General features: G+C 42.7%; 1 protein-coding gene across 1 annotated transcript; it reads left to right on the top strand.

Moving 5' to 3' along the window:
- The first annotated feature begins 71 nt into the window (after positions 1-71).
- EFCAB14 (EF-hand calcium binding domain 14) lies at positions 72-15,823 on the top strand. The gene is made up of 11 exons (XM_039711302.1): positions 72-382; positions 1,316-1,464; positions 4,464-4,609; positions 6,216-6,314; positions 7,767-7,877; positions 8,452-8,532; positions 9,397-9,588; positions 10,245-10,325; positions 11,151-11,256; positions 12,085-12,216; positions 13,044-15,823. The coding sequence occupies exons 1-11, from the start codon at positions 207-209 to the stop codon at positions 13,217-13,219; spliced, it is 1,449 nt and encodes a 482-aa protein (XP_039567236.1). The 5' UTR covers positions 72-206; the 3' UTR covers positions 13,220-15,823.
- Positions 15,824-16,063: the final 240 nt, after the last annotated feature.

Genomic DNA, 16,063 nt, shown 5'->3' with positions numbered 1-16,063 from the left:
TGCGAGCCCGGCGGGCACCGAGCGGGCCCCGCCGCGCCTCACCGCCCCCTTCCGCGCCCGTCCCACGCGGCCCCGCGGAGCGCCTGTAGCCGCCGCCGGGCCGCAGGCTGGCGAGCCGGGGCGCGCTGGCGGCGGCGGCGGCCGAGGAGAAGGAGGAGGAGGCGGGCGGGAGCCAGCCGCCGGCCGCGCCGCCGCCCCACAAGAGGATGAAGAAGCGGAAGGAGCTGAACGCCCTCATCGGCCTGGCCGCCGACGGCCGCAGGAAGAAGCCCGCCAAGAAGGGCTCGGGCCACCGGCTGCTGCGCACCGAGCCGCCCGCCTCCGACTCCGAGTCCAGCTCCGAGGAGGACGAGTTCGCAGGGGCGCGGGGCCGCTGCGGAAAGTGAGTGCCGGGAATGCGGGCCCTGCTCGGGCCGTCCTGCCCCGGCTCCGCGGGGGGCTGCGCTGCCTTCAGCCGGTCGGGTTCGCTGCTGGGGCTGAAAGGGGCTGTGTGGGGCTGGGGAGTGCCAGGGGACACCCGGAGCTGCGTGAGCGTGTCCAACCCCGCAGGTCGATAAAAGTATCATCGGGTCGCAGCGTGGCTTGAATTGTAAAAGACCTTAAAGATCACCTACTTCCAACCCCCAGCCACGGCCAGGGGCAGCTCGCACTAGACCCTCATCTGGCTTTTTTTTTTTTTTTTTTTTCTGTTTTGTGCTCCACGCAGCACAAGTTTTTTGTGGAATAAACTTGGGGGCAGCTGCTGGAGATGCTGGGCGCAGCTACCCGCGTGTGCGCGCTCCGCGTGGCACCGTCCTGCGCGCCGGCACCGCGCTGCTGCTCTCGGGGACCTGCTGTGCTTTTGCCAGTAAATAAGCTTTTCGGTTAAGTAACAGCATTAATAGTGGGCCTCTGTGCATACCTGAAGGTAGGCATGTCTCAGGGAAGCCTGGGCTTTCACAATTCAGAACGCTCTAGAAGTACTTGTCTGTAACATTATGGTAATACCTTGTCTTGGAGCGTGTTTTTCAAGCTGTCGGGGAGATGTGCCTGACATAAGTTTATGTCAGCAGAGCAGGATATTTTAGTAAAGGAAACCTGACAGCTGCTTTTAAATACGTTAAGACATGCCTACTGAGGATAAACTGAATAGAGAGTAACAGCCCTAACCTGACTTTATAGCCTTATTTATTCCTGAAAATACTCTTTGTTAGCCCTTGTCAGCCAAAATGTGTGCTGTTACAATGCTGTCCCTTACTTTGCTAGAATAGCATTTAAAGTAACACTTTTCCAGGCGCTGCTGTGTATTGACAAGCTGTTACTTTGTTTTCTGCAGGGGAGACTACCTGCGATGCTGCAGGTTCTGTTACCCTTTGTGTGCGTTTGTCATTCTCGCTGCTTGTGTGGTCGCGTGTGTTGGCTTAGTCTGGATGCAGGTGGCTCTCAAGGAGGATTTGGATGCAATAAAGGAGAAGTTTCGAACTAGTAAGTATGAATGTAACTACTGTTTCACATTTTCTTTGAGCAGCATGAAGAGTTTTTGTTGCTTGCCTGCTCAGTCCAAGTCTGAAAATACTGAGCAGACAAATAACGTCTGAATTGAGGAGTGCTCTCAGCCAAGAACACAGAGACTTGGTGAATCTAAGGTGAATGCTAGATATTCTTGCCTGCTCTGTATCTTCTGAGGAGCAGAGACAGTGGACTGGGTGGGCCTGTAGTTGCTTGTATATACATTTCTAAAATTCCTGACTTTGGTCTTCAGAGTGCTCTCTTCCAAAGAAAGACCCTGTTAAAAAGTTCTGATCAGACCTGTCAAAGCAGTCTAGATAATTCTGAAAAAAAAAAAAAATTATGGTCTTGTCTTGAACTCTTTTAAAACCTCTGATACTTGCTATTGCAATTTGAATGTTGCCTGAATGTTGTACTATATTTTCTCTCTGTATCCTCTGAATGTTTATTTTGCTTGCACTGACCTGTTCTTGTTAAAATTTTACGTTGGGCTACGTGTGGTTTGGAGTTAATATGTTTAATACTTGGAAGTGTGGAGTCAAGATGAAGTGTTTTACTTGTAAAGCTCAGATTTTGTCCGTCCATGTCAAGATTCCCATGCCAAGATTTTCAGTATAATAACTTCTGTAGGCTGAGGTAGAACAAATGGTGATATGTGCATGTAAGGTATGCTCTTGGCTCTCTGTACCTCACCTCTGGGCACAAGATCTGTTTTGGTGCCTTATGTTAGTAGTGTTTGAAATCCTGTGTGGATTGAAAAAGGTAAGCAAAGGTGTTGTCTTGGTTGTGACAAAAGAGGCATTGAGGAAGTGCACGTAGGGATTCATGGTGTTGGTGTTGAGGTGTTCCTGTTCAGGCATGTGAGGTGGGAGTTGTCTGCCAAGGTGGAGCAGGCTGGCTGGGTGTGAGAGAATTGCTGATAGGTGTGCTTTTGTGTTAACTGATAGTGAACTCTAGAAGTTAGCTGTAGTTGCTGTCCACCAGTTCTGGAGGATACCTTCAGTTCCAGGTGCTGTTTTGTGGCAGGGAGTGTTCCCAGCAGTGGCTGCTTCTGTGTTCTGGGTCAGGAACTGCTCCTCTTCGTGTACTCCTCCCCTTTAAGGGTGTGCTGATGGCAAAAGGTTTTGCAAGAGGACAGCATTTGTTGGCTTTGGTGTAGTTAAGTTTCATCATTCCTGTTCAACACAGAGCTCTTTGTTAAAGCAGCTGTTCTCCCTGCTTGGCAATTACAGATGGCCCTGTTTTCCTCTTAATAGATCTGATAGAAAAGCTGTGCTTTAAATGCTTTGCCTGGTGATAAATGTGTCAGATTTCCTTGCCATCATAATACCTTGCCTAGGAGTTGGATGGGAGCCTCATAATGAGGCACAGCATTTAAATACCACAGCAAAAAAGCAGGCAGCAAGAACAGCCTGGTTTTCAAAGGTAACATTTTGCCTTGGTGAAATGTGTGGGTGAACAGAGAAACAAAGGCAGGTGACCCATCTGTCATACAGCAAGTTTGGAAAAGAAATCTTTCTCTGAATCTTCATCCAGACTTTTTTCCTCATAAGAGCAGGTGTTTCTGACAGTATTTGGTATGTTCTGCCATGCTTTGCACAAAGTGAGCATGGGATGAGTGCTTTTTATGAACAAGACGTCTTTGCATCAAGTATCCTTGGAATAGGAGGAAGTCGTGTAGTGTTCCCTTCAGTTGTCAGCAATGATGGTAAGAGCACGGGGCATTTAACCTTCCTAGTGCTCCAAAAAACTCTTCAAGTGGAGTCCCACTGTTCACAGTGAGTGACAAAATGGAAAATATTTTGTCTACAGAAGCCTATGAAAATGTGAGATTTAGTGTGAGCTGCTTGTGTCAAATGCAGAAATTAGTTCTCAGTCTGTTTTGGCTGAAGTACACCTTTCAACGTCTTACCTGCCCAGAAGCATTTGGACCTTGGGTGATCCAGTGCAGATTTCTTTGCACCTAGGAAGTATTTTTAGAACTTGCTTAAAGAGAAGTGAGGTGGGTTTCTGAATATGCACAGCTTTCCAGTTTTATGTGTTTGGGCTTCTCCTTTTGACTGGATGGGTCACACGTGGAAGTTTGTTCTGGGATGTGCCAGCTCCACATCACACAGGCCCCACTGCTCTTGGCAGTCTGCTCTGAACGAGGGCTCATTGTTGTGGAGCCTTCCAGTGCTGTCTTACAGGGTGGATGAGCAGATTTTGGAGAACTCTGTCATCTTCATCTCAAAACCTTTGCTTATTTGTTTCTCAGACCTAGGGACTTAGGATTGCCTCACAGCACAGCTAAACAGCTTAGTCACTGCAGATCTGGAAGAGCTGCATTTCTGAGGCTCACTGGAATTGCTTTGAGCTGCATGTTTCCCCCTTCCTGTAGTATTTATTACAGTAATAACTGACTTAATTTCCAAGCACCTTGTTTATTGATTTGTTTACCAACAGGCATTAGTGCATAAGCTTATACATTATTTTTTTCAGTTGTCTTTCTGTCACACGGAGCAACTAATTACATTAATCTCCTTGGAATTCACTTCATTGTCAGCAGCCCCTCTGCAGGCTTGAAAAGGGCACTGAGGTTCCTTTCACCTGCCTCCTTTGCCCTGGGACTGTTGGCAACTCTTTATTCACAGGCCCATTACTATTTCATGTTCCCCTGTGGAGGTAATGCAAAATAACTGCACTAAATAAAGACCTGCTGAGGTTTGCCAGAATGACAGGACTATGCAAAGTGTTAAATTTAGTACAGTCTCTCTGGGTTCTCTCTGCAGATATTGGTACTCTTAAAACAAAAAAGAGCTGTCATTCTGAGCAAACACTGAATCCAGACTGGCAATAAATCTGTATGTAGAAACTGTTATTGCCTTCTTTTACTGTTGTAGATGTTGCTGTTTGTAATTTGTTTTATGCCTTTTAGTGTTGTTTACCTGGATTTTTGTTTTGATTTGCTTTTAATTATTTTTTCATTTTTTTAGTGGAATCTAATCAAAAGACATCATTCCAAGAAATTCCCAAACTGAATGAAGATTTGGTGCAGAACCAAAAGCAGCTGGAACAAATTGAGACTGGAGAACTGGGGCTGAGTAAAATTTGGATAAATATCACAGAGATCAATAAACAGGTGAGAGGGAATCAGTCCTTGGTTTTGAAAAATAATAAAATATCCATTCAGTTCTTTTTAATGGAAATTAATCTTATCTGAGGACTTCTGTGGCCATATACATAGCTTTTATTTTTAAAGTTCAAATAGCGTATAAACCTCATTATAAACAAGCAAAAAACAGCTTGAGCATCCAGCTGGGCTGGAAACTGATCATAAGAGGAGAAATTGCATAACTGGAGGCAGTTCAGGCAGAATTTAAAAGAACCCGAGAACTGTGCAATTCTTAATTTTCCTGCCAAATAGTTGTGATGTTTATGATGAGAGATATGACATTTCAAATTTCTGAGAATGTTTTTTAAGTGTGGAAAAGAGTTACCTGACTCAGAGCAAGCTCCTGTTGCTACAAACTAAGGTCTGGTGTCCTGTGAATATAAAACCTGCTAGCAGACACTCAGTCTCTGAGCTGGTGTAAATCTTGGCTCTGTTGATGGGGCTAGAGCTAAGCCACTTAGCAGAGAGCTCTTTGCTCAGCTGCTCTGTTAACTCACACTGCAAATGAAGCATCCAGCAAGGCTTTTACTGAGATTTCTGCCCTGGAGGGTAAAAGGTCAGAGCTGCTCAGTGAATGGTATTAGGAGGTATGTATGAGGAACTCTTCTTGACCCAGGTGCTCTGGTTTAATTTGTTAGAGTACTGAGGTGCCTGCTTAGATTGATTTTTCTTCAGTCCCTTGTGGTGGTTAAGTGCTTACTGGGGCACATCTGAAAATTTGATTTGCTTTCTTTAGCATCTCACTGTTTTAGCCACAGTTATTCAGGCTCTTCGTGAGACTTAAAATGCTCTTATCTGCACCTGGCTGTTAAAGATACTTGCACGTGGTTCTTGCACGCCCTCGGGTTACTTCAGGGTCTGGTTACACTCTGAGCCAAATCTTCAGGGGATCAAAATTTTCTTGCTGTTGTTTTTATCTGTGAATTGTTGGGATGTGCTGCTGGTAATAATCTCAGCTGGTGTTCACAGCTGTGAGCTAGCGAGTCTGCATGCCAGCTGGTTTACATTGACCTGATGTAAAATTAGGATCTTTTCCTCAACTTGCAAAACAACTTTGTTTTTTAACCAGAAGAAAGTGAATTTTAGTCTCTGTTCCATGGATGTAGCAGAGGGTTTGGATGATAGGTGCAACTTTGCCCATCCATCAGCTGGAGAGGTTGCATGGCTTTGCTGGGTTTTGCCAGACAGGTTTTGTTGCTAAATACAAAAGTGGGTGATGGTTTCCTCCACATGAAGACTTCTTGCATATTTTTTTAAGTCTTTCTTGGGCAACAGCCTCTCTCTGTAAGAGAATGTATGTAAAACTGTCAGAGGGTACCTTACTGAAAAGGAGGGTTTTCTGTGGCCTTCATTTGGTTTTAAAAAATAGTTAAATTAAAAATATTCTTGAAAAAAAGCAAGTTTTTATGTAGCCTAGGCAGGATTTCTAAGCTAGAGACGGGTGGTTTTTGTGTGTACATGTATAATTTTGTATTGCCTTATGTTTTAATGTTACACATTAAGCCATCAGTATTGGAGGAGATCAGAATCAGGATTGTGTTGCCTAATTCTGAGTACTCCTTTTTGGTTTTAGATATCACTATTGACCTCAACAGTAAATCATCTCAAAAACAATATAAAATCTGCTGCTGACCTGATTTCTCTTCCTCTCACAGTAGAGAAACTTCAGAAGGTAAGCACTGTCAATGTGGCTATCACTAAATGTGTTCTGTGTGTGAAGCTGCAGCTGGGCTCTTGGGCACAGCACTGACAGCAGGAGCTACCTGAGCTGCAAGGTATATTTGCTTCTCTTGTCTTTGAAATTTGACTTCATAAATTGTATGGTCCTATGATAATGTGTGGTAGGTAAAAAAATTAAAGGCTTTGCTTATCCCTTTTGGAGATGCATTTGTTTGTGTTGTGCTGTCCATGTGTACCTTGGAGCTGATCTCTCTGCTTACTTTCTTTCAAGTTGCTAATCTTAATATCATGTAAGACACTTGGATAAAGTTTCATAACTGCATGCAAATAGGTGGCCTGTTTAGCTTTTTTAATTGGAAAATGAAATGTATTGTTTTCTGTTAATACGATATCTTACTGTGTGCCTTACTGCTCATTCTTTACCAAAGAACTGTCCTGTTTGTTTAGGTTAAAATAATGGCTTTTTGAAACATGCCTGGTTATTCCATGGCAGTTCTGTTTATTTAGCAATACACATTTGTGTTGGGCTAACACCTAATGTTAGTCCAGTCTTTGTGGCATTATGGGTTGCCACACCTCATTTCCTATCCCTATAAAATTAATGTATAATTAACAAGATAATGATATGCAAAGCAGTGAGTGTGGTGTGGCTGATGGGGCTGCCAGGATTTCTTTCTCTGGGAGGAGTACAAAGCTGTTTCCTAAGCTCCTTACTTGCTGCTACAAGCAGGCTGGATTTTCACTGTGTCCTGGTCAGAAGCAAGTCTGAAGGGCTGTTGTTATCAGGTGGGGGGTCAGGCTGTTCTCTCAAGTGACAAGTGATAAGACAAGAGGAAATAGCCTAAACCCGTGCCAGTGGAGGTTTAGATTGGATTACAGGAAAATTTTTTCACTGAATGGTGTGTCAAGCAGTGGAGCAGGCTGCTCAGGGAGCTACTGCAGTTGCCATCCCTGAAGGTATTTAAAGGACGTGGATAGGAGCTTGGGGACATGGATTAGTGGTAGACTTGGCATTGCTGAGTTAACAGCTGGACTCAGCCTTAGAGGTCCTTGCCAACCTAAGTGATCCTATGACAAGATTGCCTTTCTTATGTGGGATTTGGTTTTCTTGAGCCTTTTTTCCTTGTAGGTACTATTACTAGAAGTAAGGATGCCTGCTGGTGTTAAAATCCTGAAGGATTACTGAGGGAATTCCTCTTGGGCAGTGGCTTTTGTTCCTGGTGCTGAAGGTGTCCTGAGATCCTCCAGGGCACAGGTTGCATTTGGTGTAGTTTGCAGTTTTGAGGGAAAAAAAAACTTCAAAATTCTTCAAACTCATGTGTCTTGAAATTTTGTGGCAATCTGCCTGCAGTTTCACTAACAAAACATTGTTTTTAGCTGATTGGTACTTTGGGACAGTGTAGTTTGGGGAAGGCTGAGATTTCTGTCATCTCTTTTATTGCAGACTGTAGCCAACATAGGTAGCACCCTTACCAGTGTGGCTCATGATGTTGAAAATATACAGACAGCTATTGAGGAATACAAGAAATCCGTAGAAATACTCCAGAATGATGTGGTAAGAAAAATGCACTGTCTTAACACTGCCTGATATGAAGCACGTTAAAGAAATGCTTGAAGTTTGGGGATGTCAGAATACTGATATAGTTTGTTGGTTGAATTGAGAGCCTATATAAAGATGAAATTACTGACTGTCTTCAGCAGAAACTACTCACTGTATTTATCCTGACCTCTCACTTGGGATTAACAAACTCAACCAATAATTACAGTTTTTCAGCTAAATTGCAATACAAGGATTCTTGCAGATAAAATCTAAATTAGACATATAATAAAGCTTGATTCAGTCAGTGGGTGCTCTAAAAGCATTGCAGATATGGCAGTGGTATGGTAGCAGTGAAATGTGTATCATAATACTTCATTAAATGGAGAAGAGTTAATTAGGAGGGTTTAATGAAAATAAATTTGGACCTTATGTGTTTGAAAGAGAAAACTATTAGCCTAGTTTAGATACTGCATGCACAGCAGACCTGAGTGACTGTACTTGTAACAAAACATCCTTAGCTACAGTCTGCCAGTTATTAAACACTTATTCACAGGGATTTTGTAACACAATTTTCTACTTCTTTCCTTAGAAGGAATTAAAACAGCTGCCTTCACTTCCCTCCACTGTTGTGCCAAGGACTGAGGGAAATCAGACAGAATACTGCAAAAAGGTATTTTTCTCCCTTGCATAAGGAATTTTGGTACAAGTGTCATGGATATGTAACTTACCCGTGTGTTTTGCAGTACTGTAGTATGCAAAAACCATGGTTTTTTTATCAAGAAAATGTAGATAGCATGCTTTAAGGCAAATAATAAGATAATTTTGCTCTAGTTTGTTCCTGTGTACGTGCAAACAGGAAAGTGCCCTGGTCTGAGAGAGGGGTTGTTTTGTGTTCTGGCTGAGTGAGTAGAAAACCAGTGAAACCAATATCTGACAAATTATAGGTGTGCTTTGCTAAAGTAAATGGAAATAAGTTAAAGGTTTTTAGTGGAGTGGATTTTATGGCAGGTACTTGCTAATCTGAGCAAACTTGGGAGTGGCATGTACTGAGTCACTCTCACTGTAATGAGGTGTGGAAAACAGTAATTCAACAACCAAAAAAAAAAAGTTTAATGTGTAGGTGTTTAGCTGAATGGGTTGAACAGAATGACTGCACTTAGTTACATTTAATACAGTCAATATCTTCCTCAAAAATGAATCCTGTAAATATGCCCAGTACATGCTTTCTTGGGAAAAATCATTGTTGTGCTTACAAAGCTTGACCTGGAAAATGAGATGAGTAGGCTTTCTGTGTTCACTGCACAGCTGAAGTGATTATATTAGCAACAAAGAGGTTAGCCCTGGGGAAGACTCTCAGTTTCAAACTTTTAGAAAGTTAGAATAACTTTCTGGAAGCTCCCAGTTGGATGTTTTCAGTGGTGTCAGTGGAGAGCCAGCCCGAAGTCTGCCCAGTTAAACTGGGTCAGTTGTGTGTTAATAGCAGGAGTTGCTGCAGAGGTTGGGTAAACTGACACGTGCTCTGTTTATATTTCAGGAAAGCCAGGCACTGCATGCAGCTTTGGAGCAGCTAAATAATACTGTGGTGGTGTACCAAAAGCTGAATGACATCAAGCTTCTAAATGTGGATTCAGCCATTGGCAACCTCAGCCGGAAAGTGACGCTGTTGGAGAACTCTCCCCTGGTTGTGAAAAATCCGGACAAAAGAGAGAACTCATCCACCATTCTGGTGAGAGTTTGATGGCTCAGGGTGTCTCCTCAGGCTTCTACTTCCCTTATACTGCAGATACAGCTTTTCAGAGCTAACTCAAGAAAATGTCAGAGTGAAACTTGAGATACTTGGGAGTTCATTTATAAAAGGCTTCAGTTTGTTCCTCATCAGATAACCAGCATTAAGAGTGTCTCAGAAGCAGTATTTAATTTCTTTCCTGCAGTATCTACAGGAAAGTGTCCAAAACACTGTGACATTTAAGAGCTGGGTGGTTGTTTTATGAGGCAGGATTCACAAACTGAGCTATGTTTTAGGAATCACTCTGGCACAGATCTCTTAAGACCCACCGAGGTGCTAAGTGGGACTCTGCATTTGTTCAACAGTGGTTAAATTCTAAAAAAAAACCTTCTAAATAAGTTCATCAGTTCTTCCAGTGTTTTCTGTTTGCCACGGGGGGTAAGTCTGTGAGAACATGTTCCGTATGTTTAACAATAAAGGCACATGCTGACGTTGCTGTGGTAAATTAAATAGTCCATTTTTATGACTTCATGTTTATTCTGTAATGTTTCTGCCGTGGTTTATCTCTGTTTAATGTCTGCCAAATTTGAAGGAAGGAAACTGTTGTAGACAATAAAAAGCACATGAATAAACTCTGCTCTGGTTTTTTTCTCTAGGGGAATAATGCAACTACCTCTCCAAAAATGGAAAATGAAGATCAACTAGATGGTGAAACTCAGTCAAATAAAGAACTGAAGGTAAAGTCAGGAAATACAAATTACACTGATTATTAGAGCATGTAATTGCTTTTCTAAAGATGTTTTAAATGGACCTGAATTGAGCAAAGGTCTGCAAAGAGGCACTGATGGAGTGAGGGACTTGCTGAAAGCCTCTCTCAGTAAAGGTCCATCACTGGCTGGGAGTGAGTGTAACTGAATGGCCAAATGGGGCTGGGGACAGGAGGGGATGCTGCTGAGTTCAGTTTCCATCTGCTGCAAGAAGGTGGGTGAGTGAACAGACTGCACTATCAGTTCTGGGCTTATACTGATGTGAACTCAACCTGTCCTTGGGAGTGTACCAATGAATAGAGTAAGGGAGCTGCAGATTAAAAAATCTGCGTGTTTTACTTCAGCAGAGATGCAGTGGCTCCTGCACAAAGTTATTCACTACTGCAGACAAACCTTTGAAGCAATGAAGCAGTTTAGTTAATGTATAAGGGTTCACTCCCAGTGTGCTTGACTGTTGTATATTGTAGCTTTCCAGTGTCTTGCTCTTTTCTGTAGGAAATACAGAAAGTAAACATCAGATTCTTTTGAAATGAGTGTATGCAAAATAATTGCCTGTTTTTCAGGTTGAGGTACTGATTCTGTTGTTTTCCTGCAGACCATGTGAATTTATTAATTGTATCTTCCTGTAGATTGTTTATTGTTTTAAAATCTTGTTTATAATTTTAAACTTGATCAGCCTGGATACTCCAAACTCAGTCAGAAGTGCTGACAGATTTTTAATTACTACCTTTTCTGGCCTTCTACATCTTCTGAAGGGGTGCATGTTAAGATTTATTTTTTTTTGTACATATGCAGGAAGCAGGAACTAGAGATCCTCAGGTATCAAAACTAAAAGAGACTCTTCAGTTGATCAGTGCTATCAAGTCAGAAAATGACAGACCTATTGAGGCATCAAAGAATGGTAAGAATGTCCTGTAACAGTAATCCATGAACCTGGAGATTCCCTGTGTAATTCAAAGAGTAACTAATTAAGGTGGATAATTAGACTGTTCCTTAAGATTTTGATGAAGGCTTTTTTCGCTAAAGTGGTAGGAAATGAATGTTGCTAAAACAGAAAACTGTGTATGATTCCAAAAGTTTGAAGGTGACTTAAAATGTGTATGGAAGGATTCACATGGATCAGTAGCTGGTGTTTGAAGGCAGGCAGTGATTAACTGTAGAACTTTATACCCAGTAACATCTGGTTTTGCTTTTTCAAAATATAAGTGTAACAGAGAGGAAAGGTTTCTGCCTCTGCTGACTTCAGTTCTGCACTTCTGCTGAACATCAGATTTTTAAATACTTCATGACAATAGAACTGTGCTGCTTGTTCATTCCAAGCACGTGCTTGGAAACTCATACCTTGGGGAATATTGGTGTTGATAAGGTGGAAGCAGCCCAGGTGAGCAGATGTAATTTGCTTAATGAAGCTTCTTCACCACTCTCAGGGAGGGGAAACACTCCCAAGTCATTTTTTGTATGGGAGTTTATAAATACACACCTCCTAGTACAGAATGGAAGATTAAAGCTGTGTGACTGTTCCGAAACTGTTCTTTCAATTAGAGTAAAAAGAGGCAACACTGCTACAGTTGGAAATATTGCAGCTACAGTATTGCTACATTCTGAAATATTCTTATCCCATAGAGCTGCTGTGATTAAAAAAAAAATCAGTTTTATTGGATTTTTCTTTGGTTTTGATAGCTGTAGTTCTGTGGAATCAGTGAGACTAATATAAATTGTTTTGTAACAGTTGAAAGTAGTCAGAGTACTACAGCAAAGCCCACAGACCTCTCAAGGGTGGCTTCAAGGTCAGCTGGTGACAACACAGAGAGAAATGGGCAGCTGAGCCATCTGTCCTTACCAGGAATTTCCAGCATTGAAGGTATGTCCTCTTTAGGCTGACCTTTTCTTCTGAGTATTTCATGTAAATGTTTAGGAGAGGATAAGTATAAACATTCTGGGAGGTGTAAGGTCAATTTTAAAAGCTTGAGGACAAAAGTTTTTTTTTTTATTAAACCAATTAAGAAAAAAACTGAAAGAAAAGCATGTAAAAGAAAAGCAAGTGATATTTAAGTGGGAGTGTGCATTATTAGTGAATTATAATTGTTTTGAGTACCAAAGTATTGCATTGAGTGCCCCAGAGACTGGGAGAAAAGTCAAGGGCAGAATTAACATGCTGAAGGAAAAAGAAGTAGCTATGAGTGTGTATGTTCTGGGGCTTTTTTCTGTTCTGTATTCTTTTTTTTTTCCAAGAGAACACTGCCTGGTCAGATGAATGGTTTCTGGATCTTGCTGTTCAGTCTCTTCAGCTCCTGAAAGGGCAACTCTTTGCATCAGGAAGTGAATAGACACTTTTCCCTTTATATCATCTGTCCTGTTGGTATAGCAACAGTCATTCAGAGCTTGCTTTTGTGGGGGATAACTGCATCTGTATGCAGTTAGTGGTTGTAAAATGGGCTGTTAGCTGTAGCCAGAAATAGGGATTACTTTCTTCAGATTTAGTGTAATTTAATCCAGAAATGTTCGTGCTTTTTTCTCCTAAACTGTTACCAGCAGCTTGTGACAACATAGGAGGCAAACTCCTCACTCAGGGACGCTGTATGTAATTACTGGGTGCCGAGAGGCAGTGCTGTAAAACTGGGAAAGCAGCTTCTGGGATATTCCTGGGTGCTTAGAGGAGCTGTTTCTCAGTCCTTGTTCTCTTTGCAGATCTTCAGAAACTGTTTGAAAAAGCACCTGTGGATGCTGATGGAAAACTCTCTTACAAAGACCTTCAAAAGCTGTTTGGCTCCACAGCCCAAGAATCACAGAGCTTTAAGGAGTTTGACATAGATGGAGATGAGAAATACACGCTAAAAGAACTGAGATTAGCATTAGGTGTATAGGGTATATGTTTAGAAATGTGATATTGGTGGATGTTACTGTAGCTAAAGGAAGCTACAGGACATGAAAAACTATGGCTGCACTTTCCCAGTGTTTTACTGATCTTTGGAGCTAAATTACTGTACACATTGCCACCTCTTTTTTTTCAGTTGCATTTATTGAAAAGAAATTTACAAATTTATATGTCAGTAGGACATAATATTGGGACTTTAAAATCCAGAAAATTCCCAAACTTGGAAACATTTTCCTCTCTATTTCCTTTTCAAGGGAGTTATTGCTTATAATTTAAAATGTGTACATACTAAAATAAAACTATGGTTTTATATTTCACTGAAATTTGCCTTAAATTAGAGAGCTGCACTTTATGTAGAGCAGAAGGAAAATCTGTCTTGTGAAGATGGGCTGCTTCTGCTTGTAAATATTTGAGATAGAGTAAATTATGCATATTTAAGGACAAGTTGTGTCAGGGGCTGTGTTGGTAGTAAGCTGTTTATAATGAGAGACTGAGCCTGGAATGAGGTTCAAGAGATTCAGCTAAATTTCTGATTTTTACTAACTATATCCGTGAATAAATTTGGCCTCAATCAGAGGAGAGCAGGAGGGGTAAGTCATGCCCATCTATAGCAGGATGTATTTTTGAAGGGAAGAGTTGAAAGTGTTTTTATATCATGAGCCTCCAGGAGCAATTAACTTGCCGAGTGCTTCGAGTTTTCACTTCAGCGTTGTTTAGGCTTTGCTGTGTTGCATTCAGATTATATTTTGTGAGTTGAGCCTGTCTATTTATTTTTTTTAAATGAACATATTTAAGAGCTTTAATAGATGCTTAAGAGGTAAAAGCCTAGAGTGCAGCCTGCTGAGCAGCACCTGAGCAGTTCATATCTCGGCGGTGCTCTGGTACACTCCAGGAGTGTGAGCGGGTGGAGGGCCCAGAGAACATTTGTGAGCTCTTTCCTGGCTATTGTGATCCCTTCTTGGTACCTTTATTTTTTGTCTCCTTGCCAACAGAAAGATGTAAAAAGCTGTGTAGGCATGTGCAATCCCATCATCATTCTGTACTGACACATGGTTTGTGAGTGAGGTTTCCTTACTAGAGGAACTTAAAGATCTGTTCATAGCAGTGGATCTAAACACAGAACATAGAAAAAATATTTTTGCAGAGGGGTTTCTCTCTTACAGGCTAGATCAGGGCCAAGTTGGGTGATTTTGCTCACAAATATCACTGATCTTGTTAAGAGTTTTTTGCATGATTAGTGAGTTGGAATTGCCCACCTCGCTGAAACATCAGCTTATGAGGAAGTCAGTTCATAATTGTTGACTTTTATATAAATAACTTTAGACTGGATGTTTTATCAATAATTGTATTTTGGAAGTATGAATCAGCAAAGGAATGTACAAATTGGAGCCCTGTTACCCATTTGCTAGGCTTCTTTCACTGTTGCTCTTCTATCCTGTTTGGGTAATGCAGATGCCACCCAGTACCAAAATGCTTTTGATGTGACATTTGAAAACGCCGTATTTAAAAACAAAACAAAACCAACCAACCTTGGTTTCGGAGAGGACAAGAAGCCAACACTTGCTTCTTTCCACTTCCCATACCCTTTTATACATTATTGTATAAATCTTTAACCAAATAAAGAAAAAAAAGCAATAAAATGTAACCATTCTGATATTTTATTTGTACATACTGTATCATAGCCATATGCCAGAGTTTGCAAAATATTTTTGGAAGTTTATTTGTATGAAATTTAACTTTACCTTGAAATTTAAAAGATTATAGTACCGCCTTGTGAATCTTTTAGTCTTTTGTTTTGTTGCAGTCTGCTTTATTTTTAGAAGGCTTTTCAGTAGTGAAAATGGCAGCTAGACCTCATGTTGCTGTTCACTGCCTGTGCCCAGGGAGCTCAGCTGGTCACTGCTGGGACACAGCTGCCCAGGGCTGCTGCTTAACTTGCATGTCGAGGGCACAGTCGATGGCTAATTGCTGTGGTCACTTGTAGGATGGGCTTGTGCTGTCAATTAGACAAAATCCGAGCATCCCTAAGTACAGTGGTCCGTTCTGTGCTGCAGCCTGGGCGCACCGGTCCCATCCCAGTGCGGTTTCTGCTACGCCACTGCTCTCCATCCCGCACACTTCCCAAAGCCCTGATGCCAGCTGTGGGCAGGGTTCTTTCCCGTGTTTACTCACAGTGCAGATGAAAAGCCGTGAGTGTAGTAAATAAACACTCGTTTGTTTACTAAACGAGTGTTTAGTAAGGGAACACGGATCCCCTCCCTGCCCTAACTCGTGCAGCTGCTGCTGGGGTACCAGAGGGGCGGCTGGATGATCTGGGCAGCGACTCCTTGAGGAAAAATGCGATATCTGAGTGAAATCAAAAGCAATGACGCTGTGAGAGCGAACTGTAACAGGAAAAGAGCTCTGCCCTGCCAGACTGCTGTTGTGCCGCGATTCCTGGGTTCGCTTTCGGGCTGTACCTGTGGGTTTGGGTGAGCACTGTGCCCCTTCCCCTGCGGTTACCGACCTGCGCCGGGAGCGGGGCCGCGCCCACCGCGCTTGTTCGCTCCGCATGTAACGCGGCTTTGCTCTCAATAAAAGCTCCTTTCCAGCGTGCGGCTCCGGCCGGTTCCTGACAGGGGAGGTGGGACGGAGCGGAGGACGGAGCGGGCTGGGGGGCGGAGCGGAGCGGAGCGGAGCGCGGGGCGGGCCGTGGAGAGTGGAGGGCGGAGCGGGCTGAGGAGGGCGGAGCGGCTGAGGGGAGCGGAGGGCGGAGCGGGCTGAGGGGAGCGGGGCGGAGGGCGGAGCGGGCTGAGGGCCGGGCTGAGGGGAGCGGGCGGAGAGCGGAGCGGGC

Source organism: Passer montanus, unplaced genomic scaffold (genome assembly GCF_014805655.1).
Source record: "Passer montanus isolate IOZ18808 unplaced genomic scaffold, ASM1480565v1 scaffold25, whole genome shotgun sequence".
Lineage (NCBI taxonomy): Eukaryota > Metazoa > Chordata > Aves > Passeriformes > Passeridae > Passer > Passer montanus.
This window is presented reverse-complemented; position numbering and strand designations above follow the sequence as displayed.